At 41.9% G+C, this 12,813-nt stretch overlaps 1 protein-coding gene across 2 annotated transcripts in view; it reads right to left on the bottom strand.

Annotated features, from left to right (window-relative positions):
• Positions 1-260: 260 nt before the first annotated feature.
• Positions 261-12,813, bottom strand: part of LOC129860420 (zinc finger protein 518A-like) — a 37,269-nt gene continuing 24,716 nt past the window's right edge. For both annotated transcript variants that reach the window (XM_055930807.1, XM_055930808.1), the window contains one exon: positions 261-7,716. In XM_055930807.1, the coding sequence (XP_055786782.1) occupies positions 3,331-7,698 (4,368 nt within the window). In that variant the 5' untranslated portion in view covers positions 7,699-7,716 and the 3' untranslated portion in view covers positions 261-3,330. The remainder of the gene's footprint in view (positions 7,717-12,813) is intronic.

Genomic DNA, 12,813 nt, shown 5'->3' with positions numbered 1-12,813 from the left:
GGGATCCAACATAAGAAGCTAGGTAGCTATCAAGAACTTCCCAATATTCTATTAAACAAACTTTCCAAACAAACAAAACCAAGCTTTTCCGCATACAACAGGAAGAGACGATGAGTGTCCTGAGGATTTTTATTTGTTTAAATTAGTCAAATCTTACATTTCTGAATATTTTTATTAATCAAATAGATGAATCTATTAATCTGTGTTCCTGTGCCCAAAGACACAACAAAACTAAATATTAGCAAAACACAAGACATTAGTTATTTTCCAAAGTACTTACATTTATTTGAGAAGAGAGAACCACAAGGAGGTGAATACAGTACAATAGTGTCAACCTGGTGCACAACAGTTTAGGCACTTTATTCTCAGGTAAAAAGATCCCGGCAACCTGTCTGACAGGGATATTAAAACTGAAAAAAACATTTTTTCCTAATAAAAGGAGAATTCCATAAAACTTAAGAGAATAACAATTATTTGGTCGTTGAGTTCAGAGGTATTGTGGTGTCAAGGGGGAGGGGGCTAGTCTGTAACAAGTGACATTTTGTCAAATAAAACAGATTATATATGGTTCAAAGAAAGTGTTAACAGAACTCACTCTACTACTACAAAACAAATGTATTGGGACATTGGAAATAAGGTGTTCAATTAGCATAAGATCAGAAACACAAACTTGAATGAAATGTACAAGGAAAGTAGCTAATCTGCTGGTGTGGTTGATGCTTAAACTGTGGTTTAGTCTTATTTTGTGCATGCTGTTTCACCAGTCTTTCATGAAGCCATATGATATTATTTTGTATGCCTATTAATTTTCAACTACTAGTACGGCTTTGATCATGGGGAACATTTTCCTGCCCGCTAAACAGTACTAAATGTGCAAAAATTCTCATAAAGTATCACTCATGCAATAATTTATCAGTTGAGATATTTTTGCGTACTGAGCACAGATGTGGAAACAAATGACAGTTACGAGAGCTAAAATCAACATAACTATGTTATGACTAATGCTAAAGTCAAGCAATGACAATTAAGATAGACAAATGGGGTTGTGTTATCGTAAAAGAAGCTAAAACATCTGTCACCCCAGAAATAAAAACAGGTAAAATAGTGAAACAAACCGGGATGTATATAGGAAGTACTGTATGTAACTGCTGAAAAAAAAAATAATCCACAAGGACGACCCATTTGTATTCCTGTAAAACTAATTCTTCACAACTATTTCTGAACATAAAAAACAATAATATGTGAATAAAACATGAATAACAAAATGAAGGGAATCAAAACACAAATTATCACAATGTTCTCTCAAACCTATGAAAAGACGATAAATGTAAAAATAATTTCTTGAAGTCGGAAGTTTACAAACACCTTATCCAAATACATTTAATCCAAGTAAAAATTCCCTGTTAAGGTTAGTTAAGATCACCACTTTATTTTAAGAAAGTGAAATGTCAGAATAATAGTAGAGAATTATTTATTTCAGCTTTTATTTCTTTCATCACATTTGCAGTGGGTCAGAAGTTTACATACACTCAATTAGTATTTGGTAGCATTGCCTTTAAAATGTTTAACTTGGGTCAAACATTTCAGGTAGCCTTCCACAAGCTTCCCACAATAAGTTGGGTGAATTTTGGCCCATTCCTCCTGACAGAGCTGGTGTAACCGAGTCAGGTTTGTAGGCCTCTTGCTCGCACACGCTTTTTCAGTTCTGCCCACACATTTTCTATAGGATTGAGGTCAGGGCTTTGTGATGGCTACTCCAATACCTTGACTTTGTTGTCCTTAAGCCATTTTGCCAAAACATTGGAAGTATGCTTGGGGTCATTGTCCATTTGGAAGACCAATTTGTGCCCAAGCTTTAACTTCCTGACTGATGTCTTGAGATGTTGCTTCAATATATCCACATACATTTTTCTTCCTCATGATGCCATCCATTTTGTGAAGTGCTCCAGCAGCAAAGCACCCCCACAACATGATGCTGCCACCCCCGTGCTTCACAGTAGGGATGGTGTTCTTCGACTTGCAAGCCTTATCAATCAAAAACATAACGATGGTAATTATGACCAAACAGTTCTATTTTTGTTTCATCAGATCAGAGAACGTTTCTCCAAAAAGTACGATCTTTGTCCCCATGTGCAATTGCAAACCGTAGTCTGGCTTTATGGTGGAGCAGTGGCTTCTTCCTTGCTGAGCGGCCTTTCAGGTTATGTCGATATAGGACTGTGCTGTATATCTATACTGTGGATATAGATACTTTCGTACTTGTTTCCCCCAGCATCTTCACAAGGTCCTTTGCTGTTGTTCTGGGATTGATTTGCACTTTTTGCACCAAAGTACGTTCTTCTCTAGGAGACAGAACGCGTCTCCTTCCTGAGCGGTATGACGGCTGCATGGTCCCATGGTGTTTATTCTTGCGTACTATTGTTAGTACAGATAAACGTGGTACCGTCAGGCATTTGGAAATTGCTCCCAAGGATCAACCAGACATGTGGAGGTCTACAAATTTTTTCTGAGGTCTTAGCTGATTTCTTTTGATGTTCCCATGATGTCAAGCAAAGAGACACTGAGTTTTAAGGTAGGCCTTCAAATACATCCACAGGTACACCTCCAATTGACTCAAATTATGTCAATTAGCCTATCAGAAGCTTCTAAAGTCATGACAGAATTTTATGGAATTTTATTTTCCAAGCTGTTTAAAGGCACAGTCAGCTTAGTGTATGTAAACTTCTGACCCACTGGAATTGTGATACAGTGAATTATTAGTGAAATAATCTGTCTGTAAACAATTGTTGGAAAAATTACTTGTGTCATGCACAAAGTAGATGTCCTAACCGACTTGCCAAAACTATAGTTTGTTTACAAGAAATGTGTGGAGTGGTTGAAAACAAGTTAATGACTCCAACCTAAGTGTATTTAAACTTCCAACTTCAACTGTATGTTACAAAGCAGATTAGTTGAATCAGAGAATATGAAATCACCTGAGGAATTTGGTACATTTCTGAATACAAAAAAAATCTAACAGTGCTCCCTCAAATATACTCCATTACAGTGTGCCAAGTTTTCACAGTTCAATTCCATCTGTACAAACGAGTTTAAGTCATACTTACATAAACATATTAGAATATCTATACATACTAAAAGGTTTCAGGTTGTACCACACATCAGCCTCAAAAACGGTGATTCAAACATAGCTATTAGGGCATTTATGGGAATAGAAACTGCTGTAAGAATAAAGTATACTGATGAGTCATTTGAAAAATATACAACTTTAATCTCTCCATTTGTGCCACTATAGGATGGTATTTTGGCCCATCCAGGGGCTATGTGACAGCTTTAAAACGGCTTATTCCAGTCTCTGGTTGCCTCCATGAGATGCCGTTGGCCGTGGCCTATCCACTCCTCTTGGTTGTTGAAGAGTCGACCACAAAACCAACAGGCGAACATTGATGACCTCTCTGCACATCTAGATAAGGACTTCACCACCTCGTACTTTTTCCTGCTCATTTTTTTAAACTTCAGTTTTAACAGAAATCGCTCCCGGACTCTGCTTTCTGAAGGCCGAAGTCTCGACCCACAGCTTTGTGACGAGGGACATTTCACCTTGGCGCTTTTCCCCAGAAGTCCAGTCGGGCTGAGTTCAGAGAGAGCTTGAACCGTTTTTTGGGACAGTGCCACCTTGGAAACAGCACCTTTGTACTTGTTAGCAGACCTCATGATACTGGCCACTTCAGGAATGTCGGCATCGGGATGGTTGAGAACCACTACCGGCTGATTTCGTCGAGGGCATTTAATCTCCTGTAGTGAACTGAATGGGTACAGTCTCAGAGTCCTCTCTGCATCTTTGGGTACAGGCACCCAGAGCGAGGGAGCCCCTTTCTCAGTTACCGCCTTGAGCCTCTTCACTTTAGGCAAGTGCTCTGGGAGTTCATCAAACAATGCTTTCCTGTGCCTCTTCCTTTGACTTAGCTGGCGACTTGGGGTAAGGGGGGATTTATTCAGACCATCTATGCCCACTTGCTGCCTGACCCTACCTTGCATGTTGGATTGGGGGGACAGAAGATTTGAGAGCTTGGAAGCTATGACAGGTTTGTGGGAGGCATTTTGTATGGGTACCAATTTCTGCCCTGCAGTAGAGACATTATTTGATGACATCAGAAAACAGGGCATCTGTGTGGAATTTGTGGCCAGATAAATGGGCTTGTTGGCAGAGGAGTGTGCAGCACCAGCAAGAAACGTGCTACCATTGGCAGTTCTGACGATCTTATAAACAACTTTATTTCCTCGATTTTCATTAGGTTGACCTTTCTGGTTCACAGACTTCCCATCAGGACTATTCAGAAGCATCCCTGACTTAGCTGGAGAGATATATCTAACCAAGAAGGCTTGTCGCCCAGTGTGCAATGCAGTTAATTTGTTCACCGAGTTCGCAGACATTGCTAGAACTGGACGGGACATGAGTGGAGATTGAGACATTGAGCTTGCTAATTTGCTACCTGCATTGTGGGGGGGCTGGGTTACAGGGACTGGCCTCTGGACTAAGTAACAAGTCTGCAGTGACTTTATGGTATTTTCTCCAGGAGAACTATGTGCTGCGTCTGACAACAGCATATTTCTTTTAAAAGCTGTGCTGTTGACTAGGTAGTGGCTTGCACTAGTACTAGCTCCAGGCTGAATAGCAGATAACGGCATTGCACCTTTTTCACTAGCACCTACAGTATGTCCTAGAATGCTGAACCTTCCACCATTGAGGGTGAGTGCCAACCCGGTGGTGTGATTCTGTATTTCAATTCCTGGCTTAACATAGGACACATTGATCTGAGGAGCAGAGGATTTGGTTATCAGCTTGAACCCTGCGTTGCCTTGGAGCTGCACAGGCCCAGCAAACTGGTTCTCTGCAGTCTGTAAGAACATTTGTTGCTTTCCCTCTGTCGTTTTAAGGATCCTTAGCATAGTCTTAGGTGGCTTGACAGAATCATGGCTAGCAGATGAGCAGCCTATTCTATCCTTCTCAAGCTGGTGGCTAATGATAGCATCTGAATGCTCCTCCAGTATGCGACCCAACACGGCCAAACTATTTATGCTCCCTGTTGCCCTTTCTGACACAGGAACACTCTCCTCCTCCGTTTTTACTGTAGTTTGGACTTGGTGTTTAGACCCAGAGTGTCCATGATTATCTCTCTCAGCTGCCACTGGGGTGGCCAGGTCTACAGTAGCTATGCACTCATCAACCTCAATGTCACTGTCTGACACTCTTTCCATTGCAGTCTCAGTCTCTTCTGCAGACTCCACGTCCCCATTTCCCTCATCTGGAGGTTGGGGGGATGCAGCCAATGTCAAGCTCCATTCAGGTGACTCTGTCATCCAAACACTTTCATCCTCTGTCGAAAGCTCTGATGGATGTTCACAAGGTTGTGTTGAGTTGGAGGAAATGCTTGATGTTTCCTTTGAGTAATTATGAAAACTGAACACCTCTTGGTTGGGAGAATTAAGATTTTCAGCATTAGTATCAGTCTCTTTGGAGTTGTCCGATTCAGCTGGGTGTGACTCCAGTAGGGGCATCAGATCTGGGGATAAAGTTTCAGTTTTAGTCTTCGTCGCTACACAGGAATTCATCTTATTGGCAGTAAAATCAGAAGGAACCATCTCCTTGATAATTGAATGATTTTTTTCAATGGTATCATCAGAAGGTAGGATGTCGCCAGTCATGGGTTCCGAGGCAGTCTTCTTAGGTTTGTCATTGGAGGGTAACGTCTCTCCATTGGGCACAGGGGAATTTTCAGTGATGGGGTGACTGATCTTATCAGCTGTAGCTGTATTCAGGTCACCAACTCTAAGCATGCTGATAGTTTCTTCAGAGACTAGTTTGGGAAGCATGGTCTCATAAGCTGATTCAGAGGGCATGGTCTTATCTGTGAGCATTTTGGCTGGAACGACCTCCACAGCAGTCACATTAGGGCTTGAATAAGCAGACATTTTGTCTCCCAACTCAGAATCATTCGGCTGCTTAGCAATTGATGACGTATTGTTATTCAGTTGACCGTTCTGAATCGTGGAGTGATCTGACTCTTTGGTCATTGGAGAAACTGCCAAAGAAGGAATCTGTTCATCCTGAAACTTATGTTGTTCACCATTCCTCTGCTGCTCTGGGTGTTTTGCTTTCTGTGCTAGTTTCTCCAGTATGGGCAACGTCTCCTCAATGCTAATGTCCTCTTCCTCGGGTTTCACTTGAACTGAAATTGCAGCATCTCGATCAGTTCCAGAGGGGCTTAGAACTGTCATGTAAGGGAAGATAGTACTTGAATTTTCCCAATTTTCAGCCGAATCTGAGCATTGATTTCCATCGGAGGTAGCGTCTATAATTGGGCAGCCTCTCTCTTGAGCTCTACATGACATTTTATTTTCTGCAGAGGACTCAGGTTTTGCTGTTGGTATAACTTTGAGAACTAAATGCTTTTTGCCGTCAACCATTTTGAACCCCATTACTTTTGTAGTACAGTTAGGTGGAATAGAGATTTTATTTTTGACCATGAGAACAGTTAGTCCATTGGAGTTGTTCGGGCTTAGGGTGTCAGCCCCATAACTGTCATCACTTTCCTGGGACTTAGGTGGTGTTATAGATGATACAGCCTGGGAGTCACATTGCTGCTCATTCTTAAGAGTCCCTTTGACCCGCTTCTTACAGTCCTTTTTCACACCCACAGCCCTGTCAAGGAACTGTTGGGTTTCCTCCAATGTTTTCTCTGGGTTCAACAACCTTCCATTTTGGTCAAGTAAACCTACTCCAGGAAGAGAATTCAGTTTGGACATCCACTGGGATTCCTTAGATTGACCACCTGCAGCAGGGCTTTTCTTCAGCAGGAGTTTTAATCCTGAAGAGGAGTTTGCCAGGGTATTGTTGCTGTCCTCCGTTGCTCTCCATATATTTTTCTTGCCTGCCTCCTCACCATGGACAGTTACCATGTGCTTTGTGAGGTATTCTCTCCGTGCTGCCCCATATCCACAGACCTGACACGTGAAGGGGAAGGTACCCGAGTGGAGTTTTAGGTGCCTCTGGTGCTCACCTCGGCTAGAGCTCACATGTTGACATTTCACACATTTGAGCCAGCTCTCATTGTGATGATGGATGTGCTGCACAAATGTCCCTGCGTCAACTGTTGAAAACTCACATTTTTCGCAGTGAAAGTGGCCATTTTGGCTGTGAGACATGATATAGTGTCTAGTGAGCAGGAGGAGAGAGTACTGTACATCATTATTACAGATCTCGCATGTGACTAAAGTGTTCCTGTGCCCGATCCGATGGCGCTGAAGTGCAGGGAACTCATTTGTAACAAAGCCACACAAGTCACATGGATATGTCGGCAGAGTCCCCTTGTGAGCCCCCTGAAAATGTTTGAGGAGATCATTGGGGCTGTAGGTAGCATCACCCTTACACTCTGAACACCCAAAGCTAAGTATTTTCCCAGAGAAGACTGCACCTTGCTGTATTTTACATGGGGACTTGGATGCTTTTCTGGCTGTCTTGCGACTACCTGACTCTTCAACAGATGTTTCATCAGGGTCACATTGGTCACTACATGGCAACCCAGGAAATTGATCTAACTTCTGGCCGGTGTGGTCCTTTGCCGATTCCTTTTCTTCCTCAGCCTCCATGTCGTCATGGCTTTCAGCAGGATCATCCAGTGTTTTCAGGTCCTCTTCCATGCTTCAATATACAGGCTCCTATGAACAAGAGAAGAGTGTCACAAATATGCTATCTAGCGGCACAAGACAATTTCTCACCACGGAATCCAATTTTGATTAAACAGTCAGTCAATCACAACTTGGGAATTCTGACTAACCTTGCAAATCAGGCATTGGTGTCAAAGGAGAAATTAATGTGATGCATCAAATCAGAACTTTAGACACCCGACACATTTGAACATGAAATTGAATTCAGGTTTGCGTGCGAAAATAAAGTGCTATTTATGCTTAAATCCCAAGACCCAATATGGCAGGGACCAGATTCAGCCCCGGGAAGGAACATAATCACAAATAATGTGTAGACTGAAAACATATTTAATATTTGACTAAAACAATAATTTCAATCCTTGCTTGCATTTGTATACGATCACATACACAAAATGGTCAAAAGTATGTGGACACTTCAAATGTGTGGATTAGGCTATTTCAGTCACACCAGTTGCTGACAGGTGTATACAAGCGAGCACACAGCCATGCAATCTCCATACAAACATTGGCAGTAGAATGGCCTTACTGAAGAGCTTAATGACTTTCAACATGACACAGTATGCCACCTTGCCAACAAGTTAGTTTGTCCAATTTCTGCCCTGCCAGAGCTGTCCGGTCAACTGTAAGTGCCGTTATTGTGAAGTGGTGCAACAACAGCTCAGCCACAGAACGGGACAGCGGAGTGCTGAAGCACGTAGTGCGTAAAAAAATCATCTGTCCTTGGTTGCAACACTCACTACCAAGCTTCAAACTGCCTCTGAAACGTCAGCACAAGAACTGTTCATCCGGAGCTTCATGAAATGGGTTTCTATGGCCGAGCATTCGCACATAAACCTAAAGATCACCATGCGCAATGCCAAGCGTCGGCTGGAGTGGTGTAAAGCTCCCCGCTATTGGACACTGGAGCAGAGGAAACATGTTCACTGGAGTGATGAATCACACGTCACCATCTGGCAGTCGGACGGACAAATCTGGGTTTGAACACTACCTGCACAAATCAAGGTCCATACAGAAATGGTTGTCGAGATTGGTGTGGAAGAACTTGACTGGCCTGCACAGAGACCTGACCTCCACACCATCAAACACCTTTGGGATAAACTGGAACGCCGACTGCGAGCCAGGCCTATTCTCCCAACATCAGTGCCCGACCTCACTAATGCGGTTGTTGCTGAATGGAAGCAAGTCCCCGCAGCAATGCTCCAACATCTAGTGGAAAGCCTTCCCAGAAGAGTAGAGACTATGATAGCAGCAAAAGGGGGGGGGGGGGTCCAACTCCATATTAATGCCCATGATTTTGGAATGAGATGTTCAACGAGCAGGCGCCCACATACTTTTGGCCATGTAGTGTATTTCTCTATTATGCATGGGAATACTTTGAATATTTGTTACAGTATTACCAACTGACAAGTATAGTTTCTATTAATGTTACTGCTGTATTGTATCGGTCCGGTTCAGACTTACAATCTTCATTGAATCATCCAATAGAATAATGTCCAGTGGAGGGTATTTGGTATTTTATTAAGACCGCCATTAGCTGTTGCAAAAGCAGCAACTACTTTATAGGCTCTATATAAAACGGTATGCTTTCTTGGATTCGTTCAGGATTTGCAGACTGTGAAAAGACCCCTGGTGGCATGTCTGGTGGCATATCTGGTGGGATAAGTGTGTGCGTCAGAGCTGTGTGTAAATTGACTATGCAAACAATTTGGGATTTTCAACAATGTTTTATAAAAAGAAAAAGTGATGCAGTCAGTCTCTCCTCAACTCTTAGTCAAGAGAGACTGGCATGCATAGTATTTATATTAGCCCTCTGATTGCAAATCGTGCCGATCTGTTCTGGGCCAGCTGCAGCTTAACTAGGTCTTTCCTTGCGGCACAGGACCACACGACTGGACAATAATCAAGATTAGACTAAACTAGAGCCTGCAGAACTTGCTTTCTGGAGGTTGGTGTCTTTATTAAATCTAGACCTCTCCCCATCTTTACAACCATTGAATCTATATGTTTTGACCATGACAGTTTCCAATCTAAAGGGAATGCCAAGTAGCTTAGTCCCCTCAACTTGTTCAACAGCCACACCATTCATTACCATATTCAGCTGAGGTCTAGAACTTAAGGAATGATTTGAACCAAATACAAAGCGTTTACTTTTAGAGATGTTCAGGACCAGTTTATTACTGGCCACCCATTCCAAAACAGACTGCAACTCTTTGTAAAGGGTTTCAGTGACTTCATTAGCTGTGGTTGCTGATGCATATATGGTTGAATCATCACTATACATGGACACACATGCTTTGTTTAACTTCTTATGGCTGCAGGGGCAGTATTGAGTAGCTTGGATGAAAGGTGCACAAATGTGCCCATAGTAAACTGCCTGCTCCTCGGTCCCAGTTGCTAATATATGCATAGTATTATTTGTATTGGATAGAAAACACTGACGTTTCTAAAACTGTTTAAATGATGTCTGTGAGTATAACAGAACTCATATGGCAGGCAAAAACCTGAGGAAAAATCCAACCAGGAAGTGGGAATTCTGAGGCTGGTCGATTTTCAACCAAGATCCTATTGAATTCACAGCGAGATATGGATGAGTTTGCACTTCCTACGGCTTCCACTAGATGTCAACAGTCTGTAGAACCTTGTCTGATGACTCTACTGTGAAGGGGGGCCGAATGAGGGGGGAAATTAGTCAGGTCTGCCATGACCTGACCATGCGCGTTCACATGAGAGGGAGCTCCGATTCCATCGCTCATCTGAAGTCAATGTAATTCTCCGGTTGGAACGTTATTCAAGATTTATGTTAAAAACATTCTAAAGATTGATTCAATATATCGTTTGACATGTTTCTGACTGTTACGGAACTTTTGGACATTGTCAGCTTTTAGTGAACGCGCTTCCTGACATTGGATTTATTTACCAAGCACGCCACAAAAATAGCTATTCGGACATAAATGGACATTACCGAACAAAACAAACATTTCTTGTGGAAGTGCGAGTCCTGGGAGTGCATCCGACAAAGATCAGCAAAGTGAAGATTTATAATGCTTTTTATCTATTTTGTTGACTGCACAATTTGGCGGGTAACTGTATGGCTTGCTTTTGTGGCTGAACGCTGTTCTCAGATTATTGAATATTGGGCTTTTGGCGTAAAGCTTTTTGAAATCTGACACAGCGGTTGCATTAAGAACAAGTGTATCTTTAATTCTATGTAAAACATGTATCTTTCATCAATGTTTATGATGAGTATTTATGTTATTTGACGTGGCTCTGATTCATTTTATCTCTATTTCTGCTTTTTGTGACTCCTGTCTTTGGCTGGAAAAATAATTGTCTGATTTTGCAGTGACCTAACATAATCGTTTGTGGTGCTTTCGCTGAAAAACCTATTTGAAATCGGACACTTTGGTGGGATTAACAACCAGATTACTTTTAAATGGTATAAGACACATGTATGTTTGAGGAATTTTAATTATGAGATTTCTGTTGTTTGAATTTGGCGCCCTGCACTTTCACTGGCTGTTGTCATATCATCCCGTTAACGGGATTGCAGCCATAAGTTAATGCCTGTGGCAGGTCATTGGTAAAAATAGAAAAGAGTAAAGGGCCTAGAGAGCTGCCCTGCGGTACACCACACCTTACATATTTGACATTAGAGAAGCTTCCATTAAAGAAAATCCTTTCAGTTCTATTAGATAGTGTCGTGGTAATTTCCTGTATTACTAAATGAGGAGAGTTTACAAACCACACACACAAGTCAGAGTTATATTTTAAACTCCATCTTTAATTATATGAGCTTCACCATAGCCCTTTGACTCTCAGATCAATTCAGTGTATATACATGAATTCTCTGAGAGTGCTTACAAAAGAATACTTAGTATCTTTTATAGCCAAGATTCACCCCTCTCAACTCACATGACGAACCACAGATCTTAGGAACTTCACAAAGGGCCTTTTACTTGAAAGGAGTATCCCATAGCCAGATAGCATTAATAATAAATTATCGTTCAGTTTGGTCTCTTAGACAAGGTTCTACTTCTCGTTCTTGGTACTTCCTAGTACCAAAACATTACCTCATCCAATGGCATATATCAATTGTCAATTCTAGATACCCCCATCTCAAATACACCCCCTCTTCTCCCCACTCCCGGAGAAGCTCACTAAGGGGAGTGAACCTCTAGGCCATATACTAGGTCAAGATTCATGCAACATCAGAGGGGTAATACAATGGTTCCAGACACTGCCATACTCCTCCCCCTAATGGGAAAAGGAGGGACTGACTGGAGTACAGACATAGTGGAGCCCTTCACATGGTTTCACAGATGATTCACCTATGAAGACAATGTTCAAACCTGACTTCTCCCTTTCTGATATTCTGCATATTACCAGACATGTACAAGACAAGCCTCACCTCTCCCCTCTCTGGGCCCTAAGTGATTTTTCCCTAGAGGAGAAAGGAAACTGCAACTGCCAACAGTATAGTCCAAAAGAAGACATTCTAATTACAAGTATAAAGTAAATAAAACATCTTATTTATTTATGTTACCTAACTAATTCTGCTACGACAATAGCTCGGAATCCACGATATGGCAGAGGTTGAAAAGCCATAGCACATACAGTGGGGAGAACAAGTATTTGATACACTGCCGATTTTGCAGGTTTTCCTACTTACAAAGCATGTAGAGGTCTGTAATTTTTTTAATCATAGGTAGACTTCAACTGTGAGACGGAATCTAAAACAAAAATCCTGAAAATCACATTGTATGATTTTTAAGTAATTAATTTGCATTTTATTGCATGACATAAGTATTTGATACATCAGAAAAGCAGAACTTAATATTTGGTACAGAAACCTTTGTTTGCAATTAGAGAGATCATACGTTTCCTGTAGTTCTTGACCAGGTTTGCACACACTGCAGCAGGGATTTTGGCCCACTCCTCCATACAGACCTTCTCCAGATCCTTCAGGTTTCGGGGCTGTCGCTGGGCAATACGGACTTTCAGCTCCCTCCAAAGATTTTCTATTGGGTTCAGGTCTGGAGACTGGCTAGGCCACTCCAGGACCTTGAGATGCTTCTTACGGAGCCACTC

This window comes from Salvelinus fontinalis, chromosome 8 (genome assembly GCF_029448725.1).
Source record: "Salvelinus fontinalis isolate EN_2023a chromosome 8, ASM2944872v1, whole genome shotgun sequence".
In the NCBI taxonomy this organism is placed as follows: domain Eukaryota; kingdom Metazoa; phylum Chordata; class Actinopteri; order Salmoniformes; family Salmonidae; genus Salvelinus; species Salvelinus fontinalis.
The sequence above is the reverse complement of the archived record's forward strand: the minus strand, read 5'-3'. Positions and strand labels throughout refer to the sequence as shown.